Here is a 16,877-nt window from a genome sequence, read left to right on the forward strand (position 1 = left end):
TTAGATTAACCATTCTCCACTCCCCATCTTAGACCCTCAACCATAAAGTCCCTTTCTGCCAAAATGTTTCTTCATGTATAACTAAATATTGAACTTATAAGGGATATTTGAAAATTCCTCTATGAAATATCTTGCATGTAGCAACAAATATAAAAGTATATCTAGGTTAGTAAGCAATCAGTATGTTAACTTCTGAAGAATAACTAGGTTGAAATTGTGAAAATCATAGAATCCATGCCCCTTTTATTTTTCTAGAATAAAAGCTTTGATAAGGCATCTAATATACTTTTATCTCCCCTTTCTGTTCATACTAAAATCTAGAGATAATCATTTCCAATTGTAAGCATTTAAACATTTTAAGTAAGAAAATACTCATGTAATAAGTGGATATTGATTACATCACTACTTTCAATAAAATTGTCATGTTTGTTTGTGATAATTTCTTTATCTTTTATCCGTGTATATTCTTTGCAACATGATCCACCAATAATTGAAAAATGCTAGATATTAATTGCGAAACAAAAGTTGGGAAGCTCAAATAGATACTATGATTGTCCATCAAGTTAACTCCAAGTATATTTTAGAGCTCAATCCTCAATTACCATCTTATTCCCTTAGAAAAACATATGGTAGACTTTTATGAATGATTGCCTACCCTGATGCCTTCTTATAAGTTTTTAATATAATAAAAAAGGTTGAAATATCTACCACAAATTCTCAACCAAAGATCATACTATCGTCTGGAAATAACAAATATGATATATGTGGTGTTGAGCCTGCAATCTTAACTTCTTGTAATTTGCTTTCAACCTCAGCTTTTTGAAGTATTCCTAAAAAACCTTCTGGAAATAGAATAAAATAAATTAGGAAATAAAGGATCATTTTGTTTGAATACCTTTACAAGGGTGTAAAACATGTTTTTAACTCTGTATTGGTTAAAATAGAATAACACGCAATCCTTACACACTCTATAACAAAAGATAAAAGCCTCAAGCCAAACCCTAATTTAAGGATCATCATTTCTAAAAAATCCTATCATATGCTTAACTAATATTTAATTTTAGTGCAAAAAATTCATGCTGGAAATTATGGTTTGTTCTCACATAGTGGAATATTGAGATAGGTTCTCAATATCAGACAAAAGTAAAGATAATTGAAGGTTACATTTCAATAAATTTATCTATTATCTCTCAAAACATAGAGAAAAATAAAAAATATTTCTCAACCAAAGCCATGTTAAATTATACCTCATTTTACATCATTAAAATTAAAAATAAAAATTCTAAACTCTTAATATTTAAACTGATTAAACCAATTAAATTCGTAATAATAAAAATTTATATTGCATGGTAATCCAAAATTATATAATGATAATAAAATCACATTCCTTAATATCATTCCTCCTCATATAGTGTTATGATCAAACTATGAGATAAAATTGATTAGTGTAGATTTTCGTATTCGTTGAATATAATTTTATATCTTTTGACAATTTCCAATAATATTACCCTTTTAGACACCCATCAAAAGTGAGAAAATAATATAACATTGACTTTCATTGAGATCCTCCAAGTACTTAAGCAATTCATTATATATATCTTATCTCTCTCTTTTTTTTTTTTTCCTTTTTGGAAAAAGAGTTTTATGCCTCGTTTGGTTGTATAATTAAAATGCAAATGAGAAGGGAAAGGGAGATTAATTTTGTACTGCATATTGGCAGGTTCTAAGAAAAGCAATTTAAAGAGATAATTGTGGTTCAGTCAAGTCATAAAATATTTGAATGTGTACGTCTTCATCCATTAAATGCGTGTGATTTTGGACTTAAAATTCAAATCAAATTAATCATTCTCATCAATAGAAACATTAATTAATAAGCAAAATCATTAATCTAATTACAGTTATTAATTACACTTATTTGCCATATTACTTTTAATTAAATTACAACATACTTAAACACTCATTTAAGGCAGTTAATAAATAGTTGTTCCCTGAAAATGTAAGTAAAAAAAAAAAAAAAACTATTGTAACTATATAAAATATTGTTATTTTAAAATAGAATTAGTTAGTTGTAAATTATGAACTAAAAAAGAATGTATAAAAAGGCAATAAGTGAAAAAAGATCTTACCTTTGATAAAAATATTTCATTAATTATAAAGTGTTTTGACATTGAAGAACATTAAAAGAACATCAGATTTAAAGTATTATCCTTAGTCTTATATGAGAAAATAAGAATAATTAAATTAGATTAATAAGATTTAGTTCTTGTTGATAACAATTAATATATAAAATTTTAAACCTGAATTTATGTTTTAAGATCATATGAAAACAATTTGATTTGAACGTATACAGCAAAGTGACTGGTAATTTCCTTTTTTTGCATTGTTTGGAAATGGTGGTTAATTAAGAAGGCATAGCAAAATTAATGCGTGTATAGTAGACGGACAAAATCTTATTAATGGATATACATATAAAATGTATTAATTAATGTATAGTCACTACCCACAAAACATATATATATATATATATATGTGTGTGTGTGTGGATACTGACTCACGCTACCGCTCTACGCACAAATACCCATTTCATTTCTACTAATAAGATTACTTGTGTTTTATTTACATATTTATGGATATGAAAATAATAAATTTCTAACAATACACGAATTAAATTATGTATATACAACCCCTAAAGTATTATCACGTAACATTGATTTGCAAGTTAGGTTTAGAGTTTAACTTTTTGGATGAGATTAGAATAAATGTTTCGTAAATATTTTAATCCTAATATGAATGACATGTTTCTTATCCAGCTGAGAACAAATTCATTTAAAACTATTTTAATCAGAAATAAAATATAATATAATATATATATATAACACTATTGAATTAATTAAAATCTGTTTAATAATTAATAATCTAATGTATAATAGTAACTCAAAATAGAATATTACGTTAGGATATTTTGTAACTTAACTAGCAGGCAAAACTAACTAGTTGGATTGAGTGAATTTCATTTTCTATATACCCAGTTAAAAATTTTAATTCAATTAATACATATATATATATATATATATATATATACACACACATCCAATATTCAGTTTCATTATAATTTTCTTTTTGTCAGCAAATGAAAAGTAGGGAATTTGGACTAATTAAAACAAACAAAATATTACAAAAGATGCATGAGAGAAATATATTGCTTACCTAAAAAAAAAAAAAGATCTGGATTTAGTCCACTTCTAAGGTCAGAGAAGATATACGCCATTAACGCATAAGGAAAACCTACCCACTAAGTTTTCTCATATATATATATATATGTGTGTGTGTATGTATCGTAATGATTTTAATTATTTCCGAATATTTTAGAAGGACAAATATTCGCAGTGAAGAAGTTAGTAGTGTTACATAAGAATAAAAAACTGATGCGGCTGTTTAATTACATTCTTTTAATTAAAACGCCCAACTCTCTCTTCATCTCATCTCACTCACACCTTTTATTTTCTCTCACATGTCCTACACAAACACCCACAAGCCATAAAGCAAAGCTGCTGCTGCTGCTACTCACAGAAGAATATACATATACATATATACACACAAAACCCACCCAGAAAAACGGAAAAGGAAAGCCTTCTTTGGATCATATTTTCTTCTTCAGTTTCAGTTTGGTTTCATCCATGGATACAGCTGCTCAGTGGCCACAGGTAGAGAGATCTGGGTTTTGGTTATTTTGTGTTCAGGAAGCTTTTGGCTTTCTTTTTTCTTTTGTTTTTCAAAAGGAATTCTTGTTTATTGGGTGCCTTTTTTCTTTGGCAAAAGATGGTGGTGTTCATGTCTTTAGTGGTGCAAGTCTCTCGAGTCCCCACTCATATTTGGATTTAGTTTTTATCAGTTCTTCAACGTTTTGCACTTTATCTTTCTCCTTTGCTTTTCTTCTTCTTCTTCTTCTTCTTCTTCTTCTTTTCTAAAAGAAAAAGGCTTTTAAATTTCTTCTCCTTTTTCTTCTTTATTCCTGGCTAAAATAAACCTGAAAAGTGCAAAGCAAGTAATTTGCAATCTGAATTATGTTTTGTTTTCTAGTTTTTGTACTCTTTTTTTCTTTTCAAGGTCTGTTTTCTTTTGTAATCTTGAATTGTTGACAAATATATATTTATGTATATAATATGTTTTGTAGGAGATTGTAGTGAAACCAATAGAGGAGATAGTCACAAAACCAGCAGCAATAGAAAGGAAAGTCAGGCCTCAAAAAGAACATGCTTTGAATTGTCCAAGGTGCAACTCAACAAATACCAAGTTCTGTTACTATAACAATTACAGTCTAACACAACCTAGATACTTCTGCAAGACTTGCAGAAGATATTGGACTGAAGGTGGTTCTTTAAGAAACATCCCAGTTGGTGGTGGTTCAAGAAAGAACAAGAGATCATCGTCATCATCAACTTCTTCTTCTTCTATTATCTCTTCTTCAAAGAAACTCTCTGATCTGATTTCTGCTCCACTACAAAACCCTAATGATCAAGCCCAAGATCTCAACTTATCTTTCCCTGCAACAGCTCCTCAAGGTTTCGCCTCTCTCTCTCAATTGGTTCAAGTCCCCACCATTGACAACAACAATAACAACAACAAGAATCAGATATCTTCTACTACTTCTACTACTACTACGACTTCTACTTCTACTGCTACTACTACTCAGCTCTCAGCCTTGGAGCTGCTAACTGGAATGTCCACAAGAGGGTTGAATTCCTTCATGCCCATGCCAATTCCAGATCCAACCAGCGTTTACACCTCTGGCTTAACGTTTCCTCTACAAGACTTGAAGCCAACCCTAAATTTCTCACTAGATGGTCTTGGAACGGGGTATGGGAGTCTTCAAGAGACTAATGGGAGGCTCTTATTTCCATTTGAAGACTTGAAACAAGTGTCCAGTACAGGTGAGATTGGGCAAAATAGAGAGCAGGGAGATTCAGCTGGGTACTGGACTGGAATGTTAGGTGGATCAGGATCATGGTAAAGGAGATGATAAATAATTTATTATCTGGGTTAATTTATAAACGTCTTCATGATAATTTTTCTCTTTTTTAAAAAAACTTTTATTGATTTGTTAAGCTGGGGTGACTTGTTTGGATTTCTTCATTACTAACAGATAGGATACATGGGTTTCTCTCTTTCTCTTGTTTTTTTTTTTGGGTTATTCTTCTTTAGTAGCTAGCTCTTTGATTTTGGTGGGAGCTTGAAGCTTCATTTTAGGTTGGCTTCATAAGTTATGATGACAAGGAAAGATAGAACAAGAAGAGCGCTGATGAAAGGCTATAAGCCCAAATTTTTTAGGTAAGATGTAGAAGATGAGATCATGTTGCAGAGGTCCTCTATGTCACAGTAACTTCTCTTCTCTGAGGAAAGAACAAATTATGAAGGTCATGTCATGGTATATTTCACTGGTTGGCTTAGAAAAAAAAAAAAAAAAAAAAAAAAGAGAATGTACAATGTCCAGGGTTTGTAAGGTCATGTTTAATTTATGCATCATGATATATTTTATAAATATATATATAGTTTAATTCTTCCAATATTAATTATTGTTGTTCGAGGTGTATAAAGTGTGTTGAGATTAATGGATTAATGCGAGTTTCAAATGTAGAAAGGAGATTGTTTCAGACATTAAAGACGACCATGGATGGATGTAGTGGTTGGTAGAGAGGCAGGTTAGAAATCTCTGATCTGAACCCTCCATATTACACGCTAATAATAATAAACAAGAATCAATTCCTTTAAAAATAAAATTTCTGATGATGATTACTTCCATGGCACCTGTAGTTTCCTTTTTCTAATCAAAAGATCTGACCAACACAAGTCTCTTTTCTTTTAGTCTTCTTGAAAGGGACCCACAAACATTCCCCTAGGCAAGTGTGTTGAAGAATAATACACCGCACTAAGATGATCTTGATTTTCTTCTCCTTGTTTTGCTGTAACCCACTAGCTCTGCATCATGACTGCCAACAATATTATTTATTATTAATTTTCTTTACCTTCCTAATTTATAAGAATTAGATTGAAGAGAATAATCTTGTTTGATTTTTGCTGCCCACAAATTGAATCAATCTTATTTCTTCGTTCCTTTGACCATCGAATTCAAAATCAATTTGATTAGAAACGGGAATGTAACAAATAAACAGATCTGAAATAAATGAGTTTGAAATGACGTGAAAGAGAAGGGATTGAAAGAGAGAGAAGTGAAAGCTTCAAGCACAAGTGACCGAATGCCGACAAACGCTCTGCATCCCACTGTTTACATTCAACCTCATTATTCCAATCTACTACATGTCAAAACCCCACCTTCCCCATCACTAACACATGCTTTTTTCTCTTCCTTCTTTAAATTGTGATTCTTGTTTATGTTTTGGGCTCCTAACACGCCACAAAATCCTTTCTTGAACAAGCATCAAAACCCAGAAATTATATCATGAAATGTATTCAATAGATGATGGAATGAGAAAGTAACGGCATTTACAAATAGATAAGAGAGCAAATCAGATTCGAGCCCAAACCCATCAAATTGGTTAAATGCCACTTACAAATGGTTAAATATCACAAGCACTTACAAAAGGTTCTTCTACCTTCTCATTGAAAAAGATATTAATAAACAAAAGCCAGCAACGTTGATAACCAATGGAAATTGAAAACAAAATGCACATTTTTCCCTCTATGCAACAAAGGGAGGTATTTGTATTCACTTAATAAAAGAAAGAAAATATATAATAACACCCTTTCCAGTTTAATTATTCTGTACAGGGGCATAACAAATGCCAAAATTATCAATCAACCCTAGGAACTAGATTAAGCCAAACTCAGCTTCCTTGGCAGTTTAGTGATCAGCATTGATTCCAAATATTCGGACCTTGTGCATGTGTGGGAACTTCGCAACCACCAGTATAAAAACTGCCAAAGTGTTCAAAAAGAGCATTGGGTTCTCATAGTCTGTTGTGTGTGATGCGATCAAGTACCTGCCAAGTAAACAACAGTCAAAATGCCTGCGAGTACAGTATCCAACCACTCACAAAATGTTTTTGAAACTTTTTCTCCTACTAATCTTAACTTTATTGCTTTGTTACATCCAGAAATTCAAACCTCACATAATGATGAGTCTTAAGAGAAATCAATTACATCTCTAAAGAAGATGGACAATATACAAACAACTAAAACTTTTGCTTTTCCAGCAGAAGTGGACATCTCTCAAAAGCCCAAAAAAGAGAGAGAAGAAATCATCATGGTATATCGAAGAGTTGGCCAACGACAGAGATATATCACCTTTTGCAATCAATAATCACACACCATTCCTTAAAAAAGCATGTAGGGAGGGAGACACTTGTCTACTAATTAGAAGAAGTCATTATGTCAAAGACATAATAATGGCAATAAGAACAAGAAAACTGCTTTGCCACAAGTAGCATTCAAACTCATCTTTGTTAGGCTATGCCTAATCTGACACCAAAGCAAAATAAATAAATAAAAGCCAAGTCTAATCTTAATGCTACGTTTCCATATATAATCAATTTCTGCTATGAACAAAATTTTTTGCAATTAGGTTGAATGAAAATAACAAGGGACTTATTCAAGCCCAATTCTGGAAAGGAAAATACATCCAATATCATTGATCATCCCCGAAATTTATTTCCCATTTTAAACACAAATGAGTAAAAATTTTTATCAACTAATGGGAGAATATATCATAAAATATTATACCAGCATTGCAGGTATTTTCTAGATTTTGAGCGTTAAAAATAAATCTTAACCAGCATACTCAGTAATTATCTATAGTATCTTTTATGTACATCTCCATTACTTAATTTTAATGTCAAGAATTTAGTAACCAGGCAGGTTCTCAAACCGGGTGCAGTTGTCTACAACTGGAAATATAAAACACAATTGCATGCTACTTGCTTGAGAAAGTGAAGCCAGTAAGCACAAAAGTACAAGTGGTTATCCAATCTACTACACCTTTTCCTATCACTGCATTACTGGGGTTGAATATTTAAATTCTAATATATTTCAAGAAAAAATATGAGGCTTGGCCATGCGACAAACCCCCTTTGGAAAGACAAGTGCAGGAGAAGTGCCCATGTCAGACTAAAATCATGTTGCAGTTATTCAGAATACTGGTAAGAATTATGGGATAGTTGAAAATCAAAGGAAACAGATGAAACCCAGAACTATACAAAACCTAATTGGTTTCATTTAATCAGGAACTGCACCTATCAAGAGAATGTTGGGCATACATGGCTAAAATGCATGGCATTTCCCCAGTAGAATCGAAAATGTTCTGCATTCAACAATTCTTGTCTATCCTCCCTTCCCCACTGAACAGCCTCCCAAAAGGATCCAAAAAGAAAGGATTGTAAAAAACACCACGCAAGCATGCAGGAAGTATATGCAAACAAATAAAATTTACTTTGGAAGACACAGATTAAAAGACTTTCAGGGTTTTATTTGCAATGCTTGACAAAATCTCTGCAGTGACCCGAACCCCTAAAAATAATCTCCTATTTTCCCTGACTGAAGCAAGAAAATGACTTGCAGGGAGCAGATAAACCCATTACTAACTGTCGACATAAGAAGCCCGGAACGTCAAACTACACAAAGGTCAACCAAACCAAGAAGTTATCCGGACTAAAAGAATGAAATATTTAAAAAAAAAACTAAAAGAATGAAATAATACAGGTATGTTTATGACTTTAGCCAAATGAACAAGAATGCCCCATGTTCATTCTGGGGCTAACAGTTATCACAAGATCTATAACCATGTTTGATGCTTTGATTTTTTTGTACTCAAAACAGAAAGCCTTCATGGTAAAACTTACAGAACAACTGGTACAACAGTCAGAAACTTTCTGTTACGAGTCAGCTGCTTGCCATTGTCAATCTGCTCCCACCAAGTCAACCCATTGTAGATGCCTTGATCATCAGCAAAAGGTGTCCCCTTCTTCCAATGAAAACACTGATAGGTAACCTGAACCAAGATGCAAAATAAGTGACTGGAAGCAAAAAATTTATAGAGTGCTAGCAAATGATGGAAAAAAACCAATTAGCTTTCTTTAAAGTAAATGACAAGTAACATTCTCCAGAGAAAGATCATTGATACAGAACAAGAAGACCTAAAAATGGACATTTTTCTACAATAAGATATATCCATTATCTATGTATTATTAAGGGATTTTGGTTATTTAGGAATTAGTATCCATGTGGAATAAGTTTATTTCTATTTAATTAAGATCTTATTAGCTATTTTCTACTATAGGTTATTCTACTTAGTTTATTTTCCTATTCCATGAAATTTCTAGATGGACTTAAGATTCCTATTTTCGTTGTATTTTATGCCTATAAAAGAAACATCCTATTTTAGTTGTTTGGTAGATTATTTATGATTATTATTCAAATACTGACATTTTTTTATTATGAGAACTGAGATCTCCAGTTTGGTTCTTGATAAATTTTCTCTAAATTTTCTTCAAGCTCTCTGTCTTGCATCAATTATTTTTCCCAAAGAAAGAAATAACTAAATGATGTCAAATTTCAGAGCATAACACAGCTTAGCTAACATGAAGATAGAGACAAAATGATTCCTCTGAATGACCAGGAGAGCCAAAAGAGTACATGGAAGGGTAGAGAAAGGAACAAAAAATTTGGATCAGCAGCACATAGAAACAGTTTACAAGTAATAAAATTTTCATTACTTCTATATTATCTATATCTTTACCTTCTTGTGCCCTGCTTAGGTAGGAAAAAGCTAAGCACAAGAGGCAGCAGGAATGTAAACAAGAAAAAGAGGATAAGTAATGATCAAACTATGCTGCTGACTAAGGGGATTCTTTAACGTAAGTTTATTGAGATTATTGAAGTTTAAGAGAGGACATTTACTCACAAGTAATTTAACGTGAATTTAATATCTGGTGAAAGGAGAAGCATCTGTGGTTCTTCACAAAATAATGAAGGATATCAATTAAAAATGATGAATATAAGGAAATCCACCCTTGTATGAACGCGATAGTGTATGATCAAGAGAGTGTTTACTTAGCTTAATCTTTAGCCAAAGAGGTATTTGATAAAGATCTTATAAGCTTTTGCATCAGCAGTTTTGACTGGACCATTACTTTTTTCTTTTTAGATAACTTACACTCTAAAATAAACTTGTGTTTGACGCAAAGTACACGAGAAAATTGCTCTGAATCTTAAACATTTCTAAATTCAAAATAATTCTCATTAATTTTAAACTTTATTAAACTAAACAAAAACATCTTAAGTACATTATTAACCAAACAATTGAACAGCTTAGGCAATAAATAAGATAAGCTGATGACAACTTTAAGTTACCCTATAGCTTACAAACTCCTCTATCTTAAGCTAAGCCAAACACTCTTCAAAAATTCCCTCAAAATCCCAGAAAGCCACCAATTGTACACACCTAAATTGACGCAGACATAAACACCAAACTCAAACAAGATAGAGATGCTCAGAACAGTATCAAGTATTCATTCACAAATCATCCACTTCTTCCAAAAAGGTTGAAAATAAAAAAAAGAATCCTCATAAGAAAAATTAAAATCAGAGCAATTCTAAAATCTATACCTATAGAAATCTCTCATCTAAACTACATGTTGTCCATATATATGAATATATCTGTCTTTCAATGACCATGCAAACCATAATTTACAACCTAGATGCCACATATATAGTTTGATGAACCGAGAATATAATGTTCTAAGCACATTTCAGAACCTGAAGAAACTCCTTCACATGCACATAGGAAAGTTCCAACCCAAGGTTAAATACATTGTCTTGATTGTTATGATCAATCCTGCAAAGATATCCAAAGCGGAAACAATACCTAAGTATCTACATGATGCGGATATATAACCTAAATGCTCTTGACACAACACTGTCTGAATTATCTTCAGCAGCATCTATAAATCAACTATATAACTTCAACTTAGGAGTAATTTTCAAGATTTTCTTGATTGAATAAAATGTTTGGTTACAAGCCTTCATCCTTCTCATGGAGCTCTAAAAGTACAAACTGATGAGGTATGTTTTAAAATTAAATGAATTCTGTAAAAGAATAAGTGCAGAATTCATTTTAGATTCACTTCTGCGTCAAATTTCTAAAAATATAGTTCGCAAATAAATTCCTACTTTTCTCTCTGGAACTCATTTGTTCAAAACACGTAGTGTTTATTGTCCCTTCCTCCTATAGGTAAGTAGAAGATAAAAAGTTGAGTCTAAATGAGTACAAAAAGAGTATGATAGAATTTTTCAAAGGTGGATACGTTCTTAAAATCACATACAATAGTTCAAATCTTATCCTGGTTTTGTCCTAAAAATATAATAAATAAAGTAATGTTGGCTAGTGCATAAGCGCATGAGAAACGAGTGCCAAAAGAAATAGCATAACGGACGAAATTTAACGAGAACAGAACACAAATAATGGAAGGATGAAACAGCAAATCAGAATGTCATATGAGGAATAAAAAAATTATCGACTCTCTCCGTAGGCATCTCTAAACCACTTTCAAGCCCTAAATAACAGCAACGATTTGTGCACAAAATTTGAGGACATTGTAATGAAACGAAATCTCAATTTCCACGAAAGGAAAAAGAAAAGACCAGAATCCAACATTAATCGAGCTAATAAAATACAAATAAAATAGATCAATAGACATCAAACATACCGAATCGAACAATTAACAAACGCAAAACACACAGTAAAGGAAAGAGAGGGAGAAAAAAGCAAATAGCAAAAGAATGGACGTCTATTGAGAGAGAGAGAGAGAGAGAGAGAGCGAGGGGTATTACAATAAAATGGGAGAGGTGAACGATGGTCCAGGCCATGCCAGGGGAGCAACCAAAGATGCAAAGGACAATAAGCCACGAGAAGAAGAGAATGAGGATGTAGGTGGTCCACACGCCTGGATACGTGAACCACTCCGTGTTCCTGTTCACATCCGTCGTTGGTACCGCCTGAACGTACATCTTCTTTTCTTTCCTCTTTCCCTTCCAATTCGTTTCTCCTCTTCTCTTTGCCTGCTACACAAATCGATTTTCGCGGGACGATGATCAGAATATCATAGCAGAGAATTCATGATAATCTTGTGTTTTCATTATTATAATTGCTATGACAATGAAAACGATAACGATGATTTTATTGGATTAGATTGTACGTACGTATAAACTAGACTCCTCTTTTTCTCTTCGGTTGCCCCCTTTATTTTTAACCCCCTTTTACTTTTTTTTTTTTTTTATTCCTTTTCGGATTCTCTATAATTTATCCGGGTCGGTTTGCGACATCGGGTCGGGTTCAAACCCAAACTTTCGGTCCATTATATGAACCTTCTTTTGAAAAATAACAAAAATATTTAACTTAGATGACATTATTTTTTCATTGTAAAGTTAACCATTCTTATTCCATTTAGAAAAAGAAAGCCAAGGAAATATATATTTGCTAATATGTTTTTTATTTGACATTTATAAACAAGCAAATGTATTTTATTTAACATATATAATCAAATTATCTTTAGGAAAAGTATGTTTATAAATTATAAAGTTCACAAGAAGATATGTCAACAAAATGGGTTATGTTTTATGTGGCTATGAGAATAATGACTCCATGTTTTTGGTGGAATGGATATGACATATCTTTCTCTTTCATTGTATTAAGGAATTTATAATTTTTAAAAAACTAACTTTATAATAAAATTATTATGATATTTGAATTAAATATTCATGACAGAAGAATTATAAAAATTACTAGAGATATATATTCTTTTGATAGGTGGGTTAAGAAAAGCTAGAAGGAACCTCCATTCTCAACATTCAAAATCCTGAAGGATATGTAGCCACCAGCAGCTTGGAAGCAGTGAACTAATTTTCCTGGTTGTTTCATCTTTATTTCTCAAAACAAATAAATAAGGATGTTGGTTGTTTTTTATGTTAGAAAATGAAGAATTTTCAATCATACATTGCAACTATTATTATGAAAAACAGGATTCTGCAATTCAATACATACAACAACAATCCCATCAAATTAAACTAATCAAAGACTGACAGTGGCATTGCCAACTCCCTCAGATCCCTCCAACAATCTTCTCTTTGCAGACTTTTTGTCCTATAACACCAAATTTCGAACGCCTCAAATCAGGATATCTCATCTGTTCTGTCTTTATCCAATCTGCAAAAACATTGGCTTTGTCATTTGATGGCAATGCGAGTACCAATGATGCAATTGCTCCCTCAATGTTTCCTCACATCTCTTCATCCATCCTGTACGTACTGCTCGATTGCTCCTCGTTTGTTGCGTCCAAAATCACTTTTATCCTCCGGATAAATGGGAGCCATGAATTTAGCAATTGCAGCCGGCCTGAAGCCGGAAGGATTACATTCCCGTACCCTACTGCTTCCAACACTTTGTCTGTCGCTTCTATCAGCTTTACTTTCAAACCCAGCATTGTAGATCCCGGTTTCTTATCCTCTACTATCTCTAAAACCTTACCAGAGATCTCTGCCCAGTTACAAACAAAGTCCTTCGTTAAATCCATCCTCGGTAAGATGTTACACATCCATTCGATGTCATGTAGACTCTGTAAGGATTTACCTTCTGTAGTCTGAGATGTGAGATCCGACTCCAAAAGCAGGGAAGATAAGTCAGTTTCGAATGAAAAGCAAACTTTTGGGAAGCCCATCCGTACTACTGATTTCACTTCATCATCGGCTGTAACTATTGGGTATGCTCATCTGCCCCTAGCATGTATTCAACCTGTTCTTGAGCAGAGGTTTTAAGATCATCTACGAGTGGAGGAGATGCTCCGCCAAAGGACATAGCAAACTGAACCGCTGAAATGAAAACATTTCTCGTTGCAGTTCTATCTACAGGTTTAATTCTCGACAAAATGGGTATTGCTACTGAACCCAGTTCTGAGACTGCATTTATAATTTCTTCCTCATCCCTGTCTTCTCAAGAAATGGCCTCCAAATGCTGGATGCAGCAATTCCTGATCTCTTTACAGTGCAATGCAAACCGCCGATCTGAAGAATACCAACAGCAGATTCAACAGGGTCCAGGGACTCCAGAAGCAACTCTGAAGAGAGGTACAGCAATGTGAAAAGACTAACATGATAGTTGTAATTTAGAGTCAGGACAGGAGATCTGATCAGCAATGTCAAAATTATATTAATTGTGATTTTGACTCTCATTAAGGGTACAGTCTAATTTGGATATTTATTCTTTTAGTTGCTGAAGGGTGAATTTTCTATCCTTCATTTCTCTGTATGGACTCAACTGAAGCAGCCAAGCCTTGAGAAATACCAGGGGTAGACCTGAATGGTTCTACTCCCACTCATTTATTCTCATAAACAAGAGCGAGTTCTTTGCTGATCAGATCTCCAGTCCTGACTCTAAAGCATACATAGAGATTTGCTGTTTAAATTCCTTCAGAAGACAATGATGAGGAAGAAATTATAAATGCAGTCTAAGAACTGGGTCCGGTAGCAATGCCAATTTTATCGAGAATTCAACCTGTAGATATAACTGCAACGAAAGATGTTTTCCTTTCAGTGGTTCAGTTTGCCATGTCCTTTGCTGGAGCATCTCCTTCGTTTGGAGATGATCTTGAAACTTCTGCTCAATAACAGGTTGAGTAAATGCTAGGGGCAGATGAGCACACTCCATTAGTTACAGCCGATGATGAAGTGAAATCAGTAGTAAGGATGGGCCTCTCAAAACTTTGCTCTTCATTTGAAACTGAATTAACTTCCCTGCTTTTGGAGTCGGATCTCACATCTCAAACTGTAGAAGATAAAGCCTTGGAGAGTCTACACGCCATTGAATGGATGTGTGACATCTTACCTTGGTATGAAATATGCAAATCAGCATGCTTTTATTGTCAATGATGATTTGATCTGATTGTGCCATAAAAGATTTAGACTAGTCTTCGAAACTTATGCAAAAGAGTGGAATGGTTGATTATATGCCTATGCTAACTGATGAAGATTCTGGAGATATTTTGAGAAATATATGGTCTTTGAGGGATGTATATTCCTGCTAGAGAACATCCCTCATTGGTTCGGACCATGATTTTGATGTCCCCCTTGCATTATCTGTTAAGGTCTTGGCAACAACTACACAATTTCCTCCAAACTTCGTTTTTCATTGTTGTCTGGGGTGGACCACCCCTTTCCGGTTTTTGACCTATTTTGTATTTTCCTTAGGGTAGACGGCCATTTTTAGGGTTTTTGGCCCATCTTTATGTTTCTCATAATAGATGATGCCTGGTAAATGTGGGATTTATATCCCTTAACAATTATAATGAACTAAAAACATCAAGAATGGGAAAAGAAGATGAAGGAGTCCCATAAACTTGTGCAATGGAATGAGAAAACAACATAATCGTAACTAGAAGAGCAGAAAACACGACAAGCTTTGGAGTCGCCATCTTCTACTTTGGTTGGGAAATTGGTGGTTGGTGGGGTGGGGATACTTATAGGGCTCACATTTAATTCAACGAGCATTAAATTTCAAACTAACATCCCAAAATTGTGCAATCATTTATTGTTGACTTTTAATAGGGTTGATTTAGTTTGGTACTCATATCTTAAGCTCTTACCTGGCATGTCTATCTCTTATAGTAATAAGATAATGTAAACATTTATTGCCAGTAAAATTCTCTTGCATGTATTTGGTTTTTGTTGGGTCCATGCTATTAGTTTTTATTTCTTCATTTTTTTATTTTTTAATAAAAAGTTCATTTTTTTTAAGAGGGAAATAGTTACATTGCACATGTATTCATCAAAAGAAAATTTAATTAATATAGACTGCTTCTTGTTGAGGAATTAAAATAAAAAATAAATAAATAAAACAAATTAAATTGAGATTTAGATGAGTCTACCGAATTTTGGTTCTTTATTTCTTCCTCCATTAATATTGACCTTGAAAGAAAACATTTCTCACCAAAAAGATCATAATCCCATTTGAGCACATAACAACCTTTCAATATGGAATATGATGATGTCAAACTACTTCTTAATAAAAATTCTTTAAGTTCTTTTGAAATACCTTCTTTAATATACAAAAATTCTAACAAGCAGTTCAAAAGCAATATAACTATTGCCAAACATTTATTCTAATGTTTCTTCATTGTTGTTTATAAAAAATTAGAATAAATGTTTTCTCTCTCTTCTAATCCTCTATTTGAATCATGTTAGTTTGTAGTTCATTAACCTAGGTTATGATGATGAGATGACAAAATTATATTTGTTTGCTGATGGTATAATTAGTTTAGGGCATTTAATGGTATCAAAAAGTTAAAATTTAGATAAATTTTTAAAACTACTAATTCGTTAATTTGCTAATTCTCATTTTACTCTTAAAAAATCCTTATTTTAGACTTCATTTTCTTCTCTGCAACCTAACCTACTTCTTTTCTTCTCTTCTTCTCCATCTGTTTCTCTTCTTCTCAATCTGCTTCCTTCATCACTCGATCTGCTTCTCTTCCCTTTGCGATTTGCTGGGATGTTTTTCTTTTTTATATCTAATGTTTTTCTCTTTGCTATTAGATTGCTGGTATGCTTTCCTCTTTTCTGTGTTTGCTATTAGATTGCTGGTATGTTTTGGGTCTCATTTGTTGATTTGATTTGAGTTTTTAACATATATATAGACACCTATATATATATGGCTTCAATTTTTGCCCTTGTTGTTGCTACTGAACAGAGGAGGAGAATGTGTGTTTTCTTTTTTATCTTATGTCTATATATATTTATCTTCTATCTATATATATATATATTAAACATCATATATATATATATATATATCTCTCTCTCTCTCTCTCAATTTTTTTTAA

At 32.8% G+C, this 16,877-nt stretch overlaps 2 protein-coding genes and 1 pseudogene across 2 annotated transcripts; 1 reads left to right on the forward strand and 2 right to left on the reverse strand.

Annotated features, from left to right (window-relative positions):
* The first annotated feature begins 3,355 nt into the window (after positions 1-3,355).
* Positions 3,356-5,564, forward strand: LOC110820018 (dof zinc finger protein DOF4.6). Its single transcript, XM_022049384.2, has 2 exons — positions 3,356-3,704; positions 4,175-5,564. The coding sequence occupies exons 1-2, from the start codon at positions 3,426-3,428 to the stop codon at positions 5,009-5,011; spliced, it is 1,116 nt and encodes a 371-aa protein (XP_021905076.1). The 5' UTR covers positions 3,356-3,425; the 3' UTR covers positions 5,012-5,564.
* Positions 5,565-6,529: 965 nt separating this feature from the next.
* On the reverse strand, positions 6,530-12,248 carry LOC110820063 (uncharacterized). The gene is made up of 3 exons (XM_022049435.2): positions 11,842-12,248; positions 8,853-9,001; positions 6,530-6,998 (listed from the first exon to the last, which is right to left on the reverse strand). Exons 1-3 carry the CDS (start codon positions 12,016-12,018, stop codon positions 6,860-6,862), a joined length of 465 nt encoding a protein of 154 aa, XP_021905127.1. The 5' UTR covers positions 12,019-12,248; the 3' UTR covers positions 6,530-6,859.
* A 699-nt stretch (positions 12,249-12,947) lies between these two features.
* On the reverse strand, positions 12,948-15,456 carry LOC148266302 (BTB/POZ domain-containing protein At3g05675 pseudogene; annotated as a pseudogene).
* Positions 15,457-16,877: the final 1,421 nt, after the last annotated feature.

This window comes from Carica papaya, chromosome 4 (assembly GCF_054855325.1).
Source record: "Carica papaya isolate Zhongbai chromosome 4, ASM5485532v1, whole genome shotgun sequence".
NCBI lineage: Eukaryota > Viridiplantae > Streptophyta > Magnoliopsida > Brassicales > Caricaceae > Carica > Carica papaya.

Bases quoted from the DNA above. Each gene is read 5' to 3' on its own strand.
- LOC110820018 (XM_022049384.2), top strand. From the start codon at position 3,426: ATGCGGCTGTTTAATTACATTCTTTTAATTAAAACGCCCAACTCTCTC. The intron at 3,705-4,174 runs GTAGAGAGATCT...TATGTTTTGTAG, and splicing joins CAGCTGCTCAGTGGCCACAG to GAGATTGTAGTGAAACCAAT.
- LOC110820063 (XM_022049435.2), bottom strand. From the start codon at position 12,018: ATGTACGTTCAGGCGGTACCAACGACGGATGTGAACAGGAACACGGAG. The intron at 9,002-11,841 runs GTAATACCCCTC...ATCTTGGTTCAG, and splicing joins TTCACCTCTCCCATTTTATT to GTTACCTATCAGTGTTTTCA. The intron at 6,999-8,852 runs GTAAGTTTTACC...TTTACTTGGCAG, and splicing joins ACTGTTGTACCAGTTGTTCT to GTACTTGATCGCATCACACA.